The sequence below is a fragment of the Athene cunicularia genome (assembly GCF_003259725.1).
Source record: "Athene cunicularia isolate RWA chromosome 13 unlocalized genomic scaffold, athCun1 chr13_part1, whole genome shotgun sequence".
Lineage (NCBI taxonomy): Eukaryota > Metazoa > Chordata > Aves > Strigiformes > Strigidae > Athene > Athene cunicularia.
In genome coordinates this window covers 5,056,259-5,072,465 of record NW_020799117.1, presented here as the reverse complement: position 1 = coordinate 5,072,465, position 16,207 = coordinate 5,056,259, and the positions used below count along the sequence as shown (strand labels likewise).

General features: G+C 52.2%; 1 protein-coding gene across 2 annotated transcripts; it reads right to left on the bottom strand.

The window, feature by feature from the left end:
• Window positions 1–860: 860 nt before the first annotated feature.
• WNT8A (Wnt family member 8A) lies at window positions 861–15,868 on the bottom strand. 2 transcript variants are annotated; one of them, XM_026858581.1, is made up of 7 exons: window positions 15,634–15,868; window positions 5,130–5,345; window positions 5,005–5,038; window positions 4,653–4,791; window positions 3,548–3,673; window positions 3,275–3,417; window positions 861–2,261 (listed from the first exon to the last, which is right to left on the bottom strand). In XM_026858581.1, the coding sequence occupies exons 2-7, from the start codon at window positions 5,198–5,200 to the stop codon at window positions 1,695–1,697; spliced, it is 1,080 nt and encodes a 359-aa protein (XP_026714382.1). In that variant the 5' UTR covers window positions 5,201–5,345; window positions 15,634–15,868; the 3' UTR covers window positions 861–1,694. The 2 variants fall into 2 exon arrangements, with proteins under 2 accessions (XP_026714382.1, XP_026714383.1); XM_026858582.1 differs by lacking the exon at window positions 15,634–15,868 and adding an exon at window positions 8,431–8,535 and having other exon boundaries at window positions 5,130–5,308.
• Window positions 15,869–16,207: the final 339 nt, after the last annotated feature.

Sequence of the window (16,207 nt, the reverse complement as noted above, 5' to 3'; positions counted from 1 at the left end):
CCTTGAGCGTGTGTCAAGGCTGTGTTTGCACTGGAAGCCATAGGGATACCCAGATAAAATAGCATCAAAGCATTTGTAGTGTGGGCGCAATATGTTGGCAGAGCTGTAGGGTTTTGGGTTTTTTTTTTTTGACTTGTCTCTCCTCCTCCTCCCCTGGCTGGAAAGCAAACCTGGTAGAGCATCCTTTGCCCCCGCTTCATGGGTGCGGGTGGTGGCACAGCCCTGGCTCCATCCACAGCAGAATCTGGGCTGAAGTACAGCCCTGGGGAGGCCAGGAAAAGAGCTGGACCCCTCCTGCTCCCGTCCCCTCCTGCCCTCCCCGCCCTGATCTGGGGCTGTTTGCACCCGGAGCAGCAGGGAACCAGCAGACACATTCACAACTGTCCCCAAGTTTTCTCTCCTGCCCCTAGTTCAAAGGGCTCCTCTCGTGCCTCCAAGAATTTTGCAGTGAGTGCCGATGCTTTCCACATCAAAGCCCGGCAGCCTTGCATTGTCTGGGGGATGTCGGGCCGAGGCAAATTAAAGAGGCATTGGGAGCTTCAAAATCACCTTTAGCTGGGCAGCGCCTGCATACTCAGCGCTTGAAAAAGGTTAGATATTACAGTGATAGGTAGTAAAGCAAACCCTCTGGGGACTGAAGGCTGGAGCCAACTTTTATTGAGGTCTAGGAAAAAAAATTCTCGCTGGCTTTTGGATTAATGATGAGAAATCTTGAAGTGCTGAGTTCTACACAGAAAGGGACAATTTTGCACTTAAATCATACCGCTAGGAAAGCCAGAAAGGAAAAACCCAGTCCTTTTCATTGTGGTGTTTATTGTAAAATGCAGTCCAAAAGCCTAATTCTTTAGGGATACCTTCAAAATATATGGAGAGAACAGGTTGTGCTAAGCAATAATACAACTTATCAATAAACAATGTTAGGCATAAAGAATTCTGAATTCTTATCTGCTAAGTAAAAATTAAAAAAGCATAGGAATTATAAACTGCTTGATTTCATCCGGTACAAGTACATGAAGTTACTGTCTATTGGGGGCAGGGGTTCTGGTACCAAAATACAAAATTTAAAAAGGAGGGGAGAAAAAAAAAAGGGGGGGAAAAAAGAAAATGAAATCTGTAAACACTGGCTGTAAACTTATCGAAGCCCTCAAAAGGCTGCAGTCTTTGTAATATGCACCACGACACTCCAAAACCCCCTCTCCCATCAGAAAGTGCATCAGTTTTCCACTAGAAATGCTGCCGAGCAGCAGCTGTGCACGGACAGCCCCGGCTGTGGTCCCCGGGGCTGCCAGGATGGAGCCCCCCAGCAGGACCCGCTTTTGGCAGCAGCGTCCATCCCCACCTCGCTTGTCGTGGGGCTGGAGCCCCACCGCTGGCGGTGACACGAGGGGTTGAGCCCTCCTAAAAAGTGAAATTCTTTCCTCTGTCCGATACACAGATAAAGTGACTCCCAACAAGAAAGAAGCTACTGGTAAATGTTGGAGGAAAAACCATAGAAGCAAGAAGGACCGTGGTCCCTCAGCGCCTGCGCCTTGTGCTTCCTCATCTCACAGCATCCCTCCGCAGGAGGCCCCATCGCCTGAGTGGTGCCCGCTCAGCCCTCCGGACCCCGGGGACGCCTCTTCCCACCCAGCTCCACCGGCAGCTGCCGAGCGTGGGGACACCAAAGCGTCCTCCTCGGGCACCACGGCCGTCCTCTATCTCTTATGGCCCTTGTTCCTCCGCTTGATGTGGTTGGGGGCGGCGGCGGCGGTGTCGCGGCGGGCGCAGAAGTGCTTGGCCACCAGCTGCCGGCACTGCTCGCACCGCACCGTGCAGCACCAGTGGAACTTGCAGTTGCAGCTGGCCACCACCTCCGTCCTCCTCTCCTCTACTCGGAGGCCGCACTCGGTGCACAGCCGCCGGCAGCTCCTCTTCTCCCACTGCGAGAGGTTCTTGCCGGTCTGCAGGCACTCGCGGCCCTCGGTGCCGTGGTGGCCCAGGCTGGCGTTCCTCGTGCAGTAGTCGGGGGAGTCCTCCAGGAAGACGAGCTCCGTGGCGTGGACGTGGTGGAAGGTCTCCGCCGTAGCCCCGCGGCTGTCGGCGCTGTTGCCGGCTCTCATCCGCCTCTTGTCCATCTCCAGTTTGTGGGCTTGGTCGTATTTTATCTTCAGGTAGTTCCCAATCTCACGGAACTCAGCGAGCTGGAGCCAGCAGGTCTGGATGCTGCAGCTGCCCGACACCCCATGGCACTTGCAGGCTCGTTTCATCGTGGCTTTCACAGCCTTAGTGGAAAAGGTGGAGAAATTAGGAGCAGCAGAGCATCATAACTTAAATCTCAAAATCAGGCTCTATGGCACTTCTAATTCAGGGTGCAGTGCGTCAGAAGTGGCTCATGCTTGGCGTGACTTCAGGTCCTTCCAAGCCACAAGCTAACGCTCTTATTTCAGTTCCTGGAAAACATCTGTCCTTCTTCACTAACTTAAAGAACAGAGATAACAAGTGGGCACAAACTACTGTCTCCTTGAAAGTGCTGTTTCTCCAGGCCAGGAAAAAAGTGCCTTTGTTGGGTCATGCCCTTCTCACGCCGCTCACCTCGCTCATCACAGCATCGACGCATCATCCCTCTCAGAGGTTTCATTCAAAATGTGTGAAACTACTTCGGAATAATCATACCCAACCTCTCTGCATCTCCTCCAGGCCAAGCACTTCACAGATATTATCTACCTATCTCTCTCTGGTATTTATAAGGTCCCAATCGCTGGTATCTATGTGAGATTAGACACACCCTATGAGATAGGTATGTTAAGTGTTGCCATCCTTGTTTTTACAGACACGGAGGTTTGGCAAGACGCTGAGAGCCTCTGCCGGCCCAGGCGGGGAGCGGGGGGCGAGTCTGGCAGCCAGCTTGCAAGTGGGGCTGGCTCACGCCTGGATTCCCTGGCCAAATAGCTTGGAAATTCATATGGCAAGAAAATAAGGTGTTTCTTGCTTTGTTTTACAGTCCAAAGAAGCACAACGTGAGTATAAAACCTGTGTATTTCTAAGTGGTGTGTGCTTGTAGTTACATTTAATGCATTACACACACCTGCAGCAGCTGGGAGTGGGAACAACTTGCAGTTCCTTGAGTTCAGGTTTAGGGATAGAGTCTGGCTGTATTTTTTTTTCCCTATGCAACGACCGACTACAGGGTCTAGATTGTCCCAGAGAGCTGGACACGGGGACCTGAACAGCCTACCAGACTCTCGGATTTTGTTTTTAATATAAACATTATTATCATTATAATATATTTACTCACAAGTCTCCCAACTTCATTGTTGTGCAGGTTAATCAGTGCGCGGGTATCGTGTCCTGTTTCCAAAGCATCCACAAAGAGCTTGGAAATCCTCTCCCCAAAATCCACGTTGTCGCTGCATCCTCCCCAGACCCAGCCTCGGCCACCTGCAAGACAGACAGACACACGCTAAGTGCAGAACCGCCCCGTTGGGCCAAATTCTGCCCTGAAATCCCGGGGGGGGGCTGCATGCAGGGACGGGGAGATGGTGTCAGCCCGTTTTGGGAGGGAGCTCACCGACGCGGCCGTTCCTGGAGTCGTCGCAGCCGCAGCTCTCGAAGTCGCCCATGCTGCAGTTCCTGGTGAGGGTGTACATGACCCCGGCCGAGCTGATGGCGTGTACAAAGGATGTTTCCCGGGTTGCTGGGGGAGAGGAGAGAAAAAGCTGTCACGTGCAAACATAGACATCAGTCCTGGTTTATTGGGAATGAAGATCTTCCGTGCTGCAAAGGGGCAAGAAGGAAAAAAACCCCAAAACAACAGTTTGTGCAAAAGGTAAAGTGCTACAGAAATTAAGTGCTCATGACCGGAGTCTTTTCAGGCTTCAGCATCAAGGATTTCAGCAATCTGGCATAATATTATGCAGATGTCCGTGCATGGGATGGTGGTTCTTGGCAAGAGTAGGATGTGAAGGCAATGCCTCAGTCCTGCTCTGGCCAAGGTTAGTTGTCACTCCCTTCACCCAGCACTCAGTTCGTCTCTGTCCTTTCCTGCTCGGGGGGTTTGTTCATGCTTTGATCTTGCCTGCTGGGGAAAATTGTCATTGATCTTGTTTTAGTCGGTGGTTGAACCTGTGCTAACAGTTGTCTGCACCCACACTTCTAATTTAGTCTCTTCTTTGGCTTTCCTAACAGATTCAAACAGAGATGCTGCTCTGAGAAAAAAGAATTCTGCTTGCTGAAGTAGAAAGTATCGAAATATATCCACAACTTCATGACGACAGTTTCTCTGTGCATGTCTCTGGTTTCTCCCTTCCTCTCTCCTGCACTTCTTCTCCCCATTGCGAGCTCAGGTGCCTCTCACTCTGCGCTCCCTGGGATGCTGCACACAACGTGGCAGGACCGAGCCCACGGGGCAGCACTGGGGGAAGGATTGAGCTCTAGCCTAGCATGGATAGAGACCCAGAGAGAGCCCAGGATTCCTAAAAAAAAACCAACCCTGTTAGTGCTATTTACTACACTAATTAATACAGATAGAGAAAAACAACTCTGATTTTTGGGACACCGAAGCCCGAAAGGTTGGTTTCATTAGCAGCACCAGCTCTTTCCAGAGCACATCCCAGCTTGTACCCGAAGGCATCCCGGGAGGAGGATGCTGGTGCTGCAGGTAAAGGCTCACTCACCGCTGCGGAGCCGGTTGTGGGTGGAGAGCTGCAGGGCGCTCTCGGGGCAGTTCCAGCGCTCCCACCCGAACTGGAACTTGCACTCCTCCATCCCGCTGTGCGCCCCGGCCGCCACGCTGCTCGAGTATGTCAGGTAAGCCTGGCACGGGAAACAACGGAGTTAAAATCCTCTGTGCTTTACCACTGATCAATGAAAACAGACATAAATGGTTTGCGAGTCCTTTCCCTCATTACTCTGCAGGATTTGGAGCCAATATGCTCTGGGAAATCGGGTTCCTTGGAAAAGTCTTATTTCCCGTTTGCAAAAGAAAATTGCTCTATTTAAATTCCTGATAGTCTCTGTGTTAATTACCTTAGGTCCTGTCATCAGAAAGTTATTCACAGACCTGAAACAAAGAAAAGAAAATGAATCTCACAGTTTAGCACAGGCTGAAGAGCATCGCTGAAAAATATCCTTTCCGCTGAGTTGGTCCCTACCATGCTGCTGCGTGGAGAACGGCACCGTAGACCCCTGCGATGGAGAGGATGAGGAAGGCGCTTCTCTTCATGGCTGTCACAAGGAGCAGGGTTGGATCCCTTTGGCTGCTCTGTAGCTCTCTGCACCACAGGTCCCGAAGCGAGCAGGGCCACCTCCCTCCGCTCCTTCCCAAGGTGAGCTATCAGGATGGAGGAAAGCTGCAGGAACCTACAACCCTGATATTTATAAGGTGAAGTTGTGAATAGTCAAAACCCCCCATTCATTTGCTACCCAATGACTTAATGTGGTAAAAAAGCTCCTGCTCCAATGGGTGACAAGGAACCGCCTAAGGTTGCACTTCAAAAGGTGGCGCGGTGTCCCTGGGAGCGGGATGGTCTGAAGGAGAGCAAACTTCCCTAACAATGGGAAACTTTTAACTCTCTTCCCCACTGCCAGCCATCCCTTTCTCTTGGCCTCGAGTCCGCTTGCTTTCTCCTTTTCATCCTCTGCTTGCCAGCAGAGGCTCAGTCCCTGCGTCCCTCTGAAATAACAAGCTGATGCATTTCTATAGTTCCCCTGCTATCTGCCTGCTCCCTCCTACGAGAACTCCCTCAGGGGTTTTAACAACCGTTCTGTAAAGATCTATAGGGGATAGACCTCCCAGGCCTTCTTGATTTGAAGAGATGTGTTTAACGGCGGGGCTTTTTACCCTCCTTGCCTCTTTATGATGAAAGTTTCTGCATTTCCATCCTGATAACAGCGTGCACGACTCGGGAGTGTTTGGAAATCTCTCTAATTTACGCGGCTGCAGCTTGGGAACACTGTGTGAATCATTTATGTGGTTTGCTCCATGCTCCAACGCTGTAATTAGGGGAACAGTTTTCTGGGGTTAGTAATTTCCCTATGGTGAAGGCTGCCGCAGCAGAAGCACGGCTGCTCGCTGGCTCTGCAGGCAGGAGCGCTGCCCGCACCCCCCGAGCAGAGCGAGGGGCCTCCACCGCTGCCGAGCCATCGGCTGCGCTCAGGAAAGGAAAATCCTTATCAGAGGAAACCCAAAAAAGCCTCTTAATAGTTATGGCCAGTGTCATTAAGGGCTGTAATGCTGTGGACAGAGCAACAGCGAGATGGTGTCTGTGGAAACTTCTTGGCCTGTTTTCTTGTGGCTGAACGGTCCCAACCGGGGGCTGGCTCACCCTGGGCAGGGATGCTCTCTGCTGAGTGGGCAGTGTGGGTGCTTAGCCTGAAAGCAGCGTGTGCCGTGCCATGCTGTGCCGTGCCAGCAGTGCCAAGCAGCCCCCCAGCATGCGGGTGCAGCGTCTGGCCCGACGGCAGGGCAGTGCTGCCGCCCTCCTCCTCCGCTCAGCTCCCCGGCTGACCCCAGGGTCCACCCCTCTCCTGGTGTCACTGCAAGGGGACTCCCGAAGGGGTTCAAGGGAAGGGGGCTGTGCCACGAGCAAAAGGGCCCACACGGGGATAAACCCCATCTTTGCCCCCCGGGTGGGCAGCTGCAGCAAGCGGCACTCTGGTCAGGCAGGAGGTTGCACCTTGAAGACACTTGTGAAGGACTTTGCTGTCTTGCCATGAAATGGGTGAGAGTGTTGCCAAGGCAGCAACCTGCCCTGTGGTTGTACGGGCCGCAGCACCGGGTGTCTGAAGCTCAGGTCTGTCGGTTCAGGTCCCGGGCGCCTTGGGGGGCTGTTCCTCCTCTCCCTCCCTCCCAGGAGCAGGCAGATGAGCACCTCTGGCTGCAGAAAGCACGGGGGTTCTCCCTGACCTGCTCTCTGTCAGCACGTTAGTGAGCGAGAGGAGAACCCTCTCCCTCCAGACCCTGCAGAAGTGAAACCTCCAGTCAGTTGGGCAAAGCCGCAAAAAACTGTTTGCAGCCAGAGGATTAAAATTGCAGATTGGTCGAAAAGCAAGGATGCAAAATACCTTCCAAGTGAGCACAAAGCTGGTGTAGTTCCGCCAACATGGCAAAACCCTCTGTGAGTCAGCATTTTAATCACTACCATCCCGAACAGATCCTACTTGTTAGAGCTGTCAAAGGACAATTACTGGGAATAAAGTATTTCCCATGTATCAGTGAAGTTCATTGATTAAAGCCCTTGCATATGGTTTGGAAATCTGCCGTGCATTTTCTATACGCACACAGGTAATTTGGGGGTTTGTGTCTGGCTGTCCCTGGGGGCATATTGATTTTTTTTTTTTCTTTTTTTCTTGTCTGAGGGATCTCATACAGCTAAAAAAATGTTGGCATGTCTGCTATGTCAGTTCACACATGATATTCCTATCACACGCCAAAGGAATAACAGCGTCTCTGGGCGTGAAGCTCTGCCGCGAGCAGCCGCGGCAGTTGGCAGGATCACACAGCTATTTGCCTGGGCTATTAAAAATGTCCTTTCCAATTAAAGTCACAGGGATCTTAAAAGTCACTTGTAACATTGTCACTTACGCTAGTTGTCAGCAAACAAAGCAGCGTGCTGGGACAAGCCTTCCTGCGCGGCCGCAGGTTTTTTCTGCATTTCCAGCTGGGTCCTGGTGAGCAGAAGCCAGCGCTTCTGTGGGGTCATCCAGCCCGGCAGACCTGTGGGACTGCAACAATCCCAGGCATATCTCTGCTGGGTATTCCCACCTTAGGCAAAATCAGACTTTGGTCTTGCTGTGTTAATAAATTTTACACTTATAGAACTCTTCATGCAATGTTCTTGCAGTAAAGAGACCAAATATAGGTGCTCTGTCGGCACTTGGGTAAACTGAGGCACAGAGAGGGGTGGTCTTGAGGTCTCAGGGCAAACCAGTGGCAGAGCTGGACTGGGTGTAGCTGTTTGGAAGCTGATTTTGGTGCTTTGCTCTGTGCATCACTGGGCACGGGTGGGCGAAGCCCGGCCGGGCTCCAGAGGGCTGCAGGGTTGGGTGCTCCCCCACCACCCATGAGAGAAGCCCGCTGGTCGCAGCCTGGGTCGCCTGAGCCGTAGGTGCCATCTGTGAAATGATGCTGAAGGAGTTTGTCTTTGGTTTTCCCACTGCCTAGAAACTTGCTTTAGGTTTGGTCTTTCAGAAAAAAAAAAAGAAAGAAAGGAAAAGGGAAGGAAAACTCTGTTGACTAGATACTAGGAAGGATTTCTGTGCAGAAGGGGCTGTTGGGCGTTGGAATGGGCTGCCCAGGGCAGGGGGGGAGTCCCCATCCCTGGAGGGGTTGAAGAGTCGGGCTGAGCCAGCGCTGAGGGATCTGGGGGAGCTGGGAACGGTCAATGCTAGGTTAACAGTTGGACTAGATAATCTTCAAGGTCCTTTCCAGCCGAGGTGATTCTGTGAATTTACCTGGTTATGCGGAAAATGAGCTGTTGGTCATTCTGGGCAGCCTCGGACCTCAAAGTCAACCGTCAGCCGCCTGGCGTGGTGGCACCACGGGAGTTTGCGTTGGCTCCACGTGCTGTTGCAGGGCAGGCTGTTTGGAAAGTGGGGTCCTGAGTGTCAGCTGGAGCCCCTTGGCTTTGCTGATAAAATGTGGATGTTTGTTTCTTATTTTCTTGCTACGTGACCAAACAGGATGATCCAAATCCTAAAATATTTTGGTATCTGCCCCCAGTCAAGAGACATTAATAGTCTATACAGCCCCACGCACCCATAAAACCCTCTTCAGAGCAGACTATGTGTTTTAAAGGAAGGCAGACACGAGATAAATCAGTTTATGTAAGTGCCACACGCTCTGCCAGGTGGCAGGTCCTGTGGTGACGGGCTCTCGGCTTGTCGGGACAGCGAGCCCCATGGCTGTGGACAACAGGAAAATAAAGCACAGACCACTTGCTAAATTGCCCTCGGCAGGTGACACATTCAGACCCCTAGCGTCAAATCCTGCATTGCTGGCTTCATTACAATAAAAATCCACCTGGGTAATTAGAAAGCCACCCCCTCGCTGGCGAGGTGGAGGGTGTTTTATGGTGCTCTCCCACACCGCTCGCCCCGGGAAGCCACCCGAGCCCCCCGCGGGTGACGCCGTGTCCTTGGTCTGTACACAGCCAGCTGCTCAGCAAAGGGGACTTGTCCCTTTGCTCCAAAATGCTCCGTCGCAGAGGGCGGCAGCTGCAGGACTGTCCTCCTGCATGCTCAGCTCTATGCAAGAATTGCTTTATTTTTCCAGTCTTCCCAACTTTCTCGATTTGGGAAGGATATATCCCCGTTGCTCTGCCTGCTGCACAGTCCCTGGGGGGCTGCTGCTGGTCCCAGCAGGAGCAAACACCAGCAGGACCCGAGCCTGGACCTGGCAGTGCTGGTGGGAGTTTTGCCTGTATGATGAATGTGTTTTGATTAATGAATGGTAATTGAGGATGGAGGTGAAACTGAAATCAGGTTTTATGCCACGCCTGCCCCACAGGCTTAGTCCTCTTCATTCCTATTTTGGCACATAGTTAGAAGTGGCCCAATGTTTACTGAAAAAAAAGGTTAAAATGTCCAGCAGTGCCAGCTTAGGGTGTGCTTTTTTATTGAAAAAATCATCCTGAGAAGTTTTGGTCTCCTGTCTGCCCACAGAACTTTGTGTCCCCCCTCAGCTGTACCAGTGCAACCAGTTTCTCTCTTACTTTTAATCCTGATTCCCAACACAGCCTCCTGTGCCGCGTGATGGGGTGAGCAGTGAACTTCATCAGAGAGGCCAGGAATGAGCAAGTCCGAGGTAAGAGGCTCTGCTACTGAAGGAGACACATCCTGGAGTAGAATACAGGACCATCAGGATGCTGAAAGCAGGATCACAGGAGGTTCTGGGTTGCAGTTTGGCCTTTATGTCTTGGTTTCAGGAAGCAAAATATTTGGTTTCGGAACTAAATTCTGATCGTATCAGCCACAAGCTGGGTGGGGACACGGAGGCTTCCCAGCAATGGCTCTCAAGGTGGTTTGGGAAGAGCGTAATGTCCCGATGGGGTCATAGAAATGGCCCTGGGCCTGTGTGCCCAGGATGTTGGATCTATGCTAGGAATGAGAAGATGGAGCAAATGAGGGAGGAAAAACCTCTTTTTTTTTTTTTTTTTTTTTTTTTTTTTTTTTTTTTTTTCCATCAGCAAGAGGCAGAGCAAGGGGCTCAAGGGGGAGATTTCATTTGCTGTGGGTTCATCAGGCGTCAGGAATGAGATGGGTGAGCATGTCCCTGCCACGGTTGGGGGGGACAGGCTGGGTGGCGGATTGGGGCTCCCTCCGCCCCGACTAACAGCTCCTCTGCTCGTGGGGACCTGGCACCCGGGCGTGGAGCCCAGCGGCTCGTCGGGCCGGGACGGCGCTTGTCAGCGTGGGGCGAGCCGGGAAGGCTGCAACCCCTGGCCAAGATGTCTGGGGGAGGCTGCGGGCACTGCTGCACGGAGGCCTGGGTGAGCTGGAGTGTTTGAGAAGGCGACCTCAGCCCAGGAGCCAAGCCAGGATGTTGCCCATGGGAAGAACTTGCAGATAAAGGGCATTGCTTCCCCTTCCTTCCCCCTGGTTCTGCATGGTGTGTTTCAAGCTGTACTTTTCCGCTATCTTCTCACTCCAGTGACTTCCCCACTCCTCACCCATCTCCAGACTCCCAAAGGCAGCTCCCTTCCCCTCCCAGTATGGGGGCAATGAGCAGATGACCTGCAGGGTCAAATGTTTTGGTAAAAGCTCCGGCACATCCCTCTGCGGGGGCAGAGGCATCCCCTCTGCACTGCGGAGGGAGGTCACATCTCCTGCCCCAAACTCTCCCAGCCCTTCTAGTGGAGCAAAACGTTTCCTTGCTGAGCAGATCTACCCCCTGGAAAAGGGTTGTTGTGGGGCTGTTGGTCTGCCCTGGCTGAGTTTCCTAAATCCCAGCGGCTACTCCATGTGTCTGTCTCCATGGCATCCAAAAAAGCTATTTTGGGGCAATGATGTGTCCAAACTTGGTCCTGCCGCATCTTGAGCTGCCCCGAAAAGCGGGGCAGAATAAAACACCCACGTTTTGATCAACCTTCAGATCTTGGTGACTCCTGAGAGGACTCGGCTGCCGGTTGGCCCTGGAGAAGCAGCTCCATGACCTGATCAGCCCCACCTCACCTGCCTCCTTTAGGTGTGTCTTTCAAAGCCTACAGGGCTGTTTACATAGCAGCATTATAAAGTAGGGATAAGTGTTTTGTTTTTCTCTCCTTCTTTAAAGGAAGTGTCATGCAAAACGGTGTTAGTGCAGCCGATAGGTTACTGCCTGGGCATCTGCATGAGAGGAACAGATCTCTGTCCTGGCAATGTGTCACCTCAGCAGATAAAAGCCTGTCCAGGAAGAGATTGGGCACTTGATACAGAGGAAAATTATCACCTCCTTCTTAATCATTCCTGGCCAAACTTAAGTTAAATTAACTGATTACAACCTGGCTCATGTGGTGCTCCCCAGCCTCTCCCAGCATGGTTCCTCGCGCTGTCCCTTTGCGGTAGTGGCTCCGTCACCCCTCCTGTCCCCCATCCACTTCATGTCACGGAGAACAGATTAAACCCAAAGATCTTAATTTATGAGCTGGAGGATACATGTGATGGTGCTGGCTGTGTCTGGCACACCGAGTGTGGGAGGTTTGGAGACTTGCAGCAGAAAATGGTGATTTGAGCTATGAATATTTTCTTAAAACTCATCTGTATTTCTTTGGACAGAGGTGATTCTGAATGTGCACAAAGCTGAGGCTTCCTCTGGAGGATCCTGGGCCAAAGAGTAACTTTAAAAACACTTTGAGTCTTGCTGGGAAAAACAAAGTGAGGACAAAACTTGCTTCTGGCACCTGCTTTGCCCACAAAGGCAGTGGGGAACCTGCACTGCTCGGGGGCTCGCTCCCCCTGTGGTGCCCACTGTGGATCCAGCACTTTTCTCCCCCCAAGGAAGCTCTGCTTGCCTTGCCTGTCCTTTCACAGGCATCGAGCTGCATATTTCCATTTCTTAATATAGTGGGGCACTGATGTCATGCTCATATACACGCTTTAATCAGTCTGTGGGTTGAAGGCAGTGCCATGCATTTATTAATCTCTGAGGCGGGAGGAGACATCTCCAGTGTTACCTGAGTTCAGAGTGAGGTGACAACTTGTGGCAAGGTCTCTGGCTTTACTATACCAGTTTTAAGCCTTTACTGTTTGGCTTAAAGTTGACCCGAAAGGAAGGTGTAAGGTGGGGATCTGGCTCACCGGTCCAGCTTGTCAGCATCCTCCAGGCATGGAGGCCGGTTAGGACCCTGCGCAGGCTGAATTTTTACCAGTGACACCCTTTGAAGACAGATTTCCTTGATCATATTCCCCGCCCCTGAAAACCTGAACTGTGGTATTTTTGGAGGGAGTTTTGCCCGGTCCCTTCAAGGATGAAAACAGAACGTTTTGCATCCATTACCTCCGAGAGGGTGGAAATGGAGCAAAACCTACGGTGCTGGCCTCAGACACAAGGGTGCAGTGCGGCATGAGCAGAGGGTGCAGCGGCCAGCGGGGATGCCTGGGTGCTGTCCCCTGGGTGCTGTGCCCCCCCGTCCCGGCTGTGTCTCCCGCAGGCTGGTGACGAGGCTCCCCCCTGTGGGATGTCCCCGCACCGCACACCCGTCCCAGCCTGTCCCAGCTGTCCTTGGGTGGCCGGTGGACACGTATGGATGGGACAGGCTTGCAAAGCCCCCTCCCATCTGAGTAGCTCAAACAGCAGCTGGGGTAAAAGCTGCCCAACGATCCCACCTGCTGGAACAACCTCCAGTGATTTTTCAGTGCTCATTGCTCAGGTTGGCTGGCCCATCCCTGGGGATTTCAGGCTGTAGGGATGGTAAAAAATATCTGTGTCACGGCTTTGTGGTTCATCTGGCTGCACATGGTGCGAGGAGGAGTTGTATTTTAGCAAAATGCTCTTTCAGGGACGGGAAAGCTTGTCTGCATGCAACTGTTGTGGAATAACAGATACTCAGGGACTCAGCATTGCACCAGACCTCTGCTGCCTGTGTGAATGGGAGGGAGGCTGCCCAGGCATCTCTTGTGCACGAAGGTGCTTGGTATCACCACTCCTGGTTCACACCGAAGTGTAATGAGGTGACAAGACTTGCTCAAGGGGAGAGACCTGGAGCACAGGTTCCCTAAATCCCATCCAGTTCACCTCCCTGGCAGCCCACCTCCCCTAAATCCCCCTCAGTTTAGGGGGGTGCTGTTGGCATTGTTAATATATATTAACCGCAGGGTCAGTGCTGCCCGTCCTGAACACCAGCAGGTCTGGCTTGGAGGTACCTGCTGCCCGAGAGGAAACCCAGCCCTGCTCCCACCCGTGTTCTCGTTCCTACTTGGTTTACGCAGAATTTAGCAGTTGCCAGGGGGTTAATCTCGAGACTCAAAAAATTGTGTTTCCGAGGGATCTGAGTGTGGCACTGACCCCCTAAGCAGGACCCTTCCCCAGGGATTTGGTGCACACTGAAGCATAGACCAAAGTCATCATCAGGTATTGCTGGTTGGTGCATTTATCTCGGTGTTATAGAGAGAAATAACATCCCTGTCATTTGAGCACAGCTCTGGGATTTATACTTTTTAGCCTGCTCTGAATACTGAGTGCTATTTTAGGTTAAACTTTCTTATTTCCTCCTCAGCCGTGCACTGAATGCTTCAGAACTAAAGTTTATAAAAGCAGGTAAGTTAAAGCTTTATTAGTCCTTTGTGCAGCTAGGAAATAAATGAAGCCAGGGTCAGAGCTGTGAGGAGCCAACGCTCACGTTGAGGCAGCTGCCGTTTGAAATAGTCTTCAATTATCTATTGTGAACAGGGAGGCAGATTCCCACGGCCATTACAGCCACGCTGGTGTCCTGACATTTCCAATTCCCTGGGTATTCATGAAACACATTAAAAGAGAAGTAAAATTAAATGGGAGCCCTGGCTGTGCGCGTTGCGCTTGGGATGTTAAAGCAGCGTGATAATAAAATGGTGCCAGATGTATATTAAAAGAGAGATGCGATGGTTTTCAGCTGGGAGTGTTAGGTGATGCTGGTGCAGACCCAAGCAGGGCAGCACAGCCCTGGGAGGGAGCACCGTGCCGTGCTGTGCCATAGTCTGCCATGCCATTCCACACCGTGCTGGGCTGCCCTGGGGCTGGGGTAGGTCTGAGCAGAACTGTGTTTACCGTTTGGTCATGGCAAATCCCTACTCACTCCTGCTGGGAGCCGTTTCCTCTAGGTTTTCCCCACTCTGAAGCCCTCTGTAGAGCAAACACCTCCCTTTGCTATGTGACCGAGATGTGGGGAGCGTTGGGTGGGCAAGAGCATCTCTCCAGTGGCCCCTCAGCCTTCCTGCGCCCAGGCTAATATCATTTTAGCTGCCCCCATCTCAATCTGGACTAATGCCACTAAAGTATTTAGCATTACTGGGGATGTTTGCTGACGTGGGAGAACTGCAGCTGGCACAGAAGTTGTTTGACACTTTCTCCCTCTGAACGGCCTCGCTCCTGCCACCCTTGACAGTACCAGGTGAGGTCCGTGCCGGAGCTGATGCGTGGTGGGTGATGGCCAGAGCTGGCACAGAGCAGTGCCATGGGCTCAGGTTACTCAGCTCCCACTGAAATAGGAGCCTGGACAGGGCAGAAATAAAATGGTACGAGTCAGGAGGAGTGGCAGGGAGGCTGGAGCTATTATAAAGCCATTATGGAGCTATTACAGCACTATTAGCTATTGCTGCTCCTGCTCCCTGGAGAGAAGGGTCCCAGGATGATGCTGCTGCCGGGAGCATCCCTGCTGCCTCCATCCCCTGACCTGAGGCTCAGTCCTGAGAGGGTATGACTTCAGCTAAGGCATCTCATGGCTGATTTCTTCATTTCTAAACAAAATGTGTGATATAGGACCCACACATGTGTTTCTTTAACACTTTGAGGTGGTGACTCCGGTGCTAGAAGGGATAGGGGGACCAGCCATGGTCAGGCGTGACCTGGAGTAGCTCCCATGATGAGACAGAAAAAGAAATCCCCAGTTCTTCTCTCTGAAGAGGAGAATTATTTCCAGCATCACGAGAAAACAAAGCAGACCAAGAGGGATTATTTTCCTCAAACAAGATGCTGTTTGAAAACACCCACTTGGAGTCACACATCATTTTTTTCCTCCCTGCTTGTTGCATCTTTGCCAAATCCAAAAATTTCGATACCAAGTTGGCCTCTAAATTCATGAGACCAGCTTAAAATTCCTGAGATTGCAGTTTTATTTTGAAAAATCTCATTCTTTTCGTTCACTGCTTACTGCTGGAGCCCTAAAAGACCCCATTTTCATGTGTCTCTGACCACATTGGCTAGAAACCCCCCTTTTGCTCCCCCTTCTGCCCCTTATTTTCTTGATTCCCCATCGATGGAATGAGTTCTGGAGCTGGGCCTCGAAGCAAAAACGAAGCACTGGGAGATTTGCAATTGATGGTAGGAGTTGTCAAGAGCTGTTGTCAGCACAGCATACAAGATGTGCGTGAACCATCCCCAGCAACTGTTCCTTCCCAAGCCAGCTCTTCTGACAAGACAGAAAGCACACAGAGCCGCCTTTCCCGGCACAGATACCCGCCACAGAAGATGAAACGAGAGCTTACCCTGCTGTCAGTTTGAGCGGCGTTGGGTTTGAGCTGGAGAAACACCCCCGCACATGCACACACCTGCTCCCACATACTCTGGCTCAGCCCCAACCATCCCCGCGCTGCATTTCACGTTCAAGGCTGAGCAGGTTTGGCTGCTGGGACACGTCTGGGTGCCCAGGATCAGGTTGGGACGGCCAGAGCTCGCTGGGGACCCACGGACCTGCTGGGTGGGAGCAGGTGGAGCGGCTGGGGCCGGCTGCCCGTGCCCCGGCTCCGGGAGGACACAGCAGCTTTGTTTGCCTGTGTGCGGTGTGGGAGGCTCCCCCAGCTTGGCACCAGAAGGTTAGTGCTTTTTAAAAGACTATTGTTTTCACCCTGTGTTTTTGGAAAAACAAGGGGGGAGCTGGGCAGAGGCATGAGACCCATCCTGGCTTCTTCTGCCTCGAGTTTCTGCTGCTGTGGGCCCCTCCCTGGCTGCGCTCCGGGCCCCCCGACCTCCTCCTTCCCACACAACTGCGGCTCAGATCCCTGATCCTGCTGAGCTTGTGTTCTCTCACATCTCCCCCTTGTTTCTGTCCCTGTTCTTCAC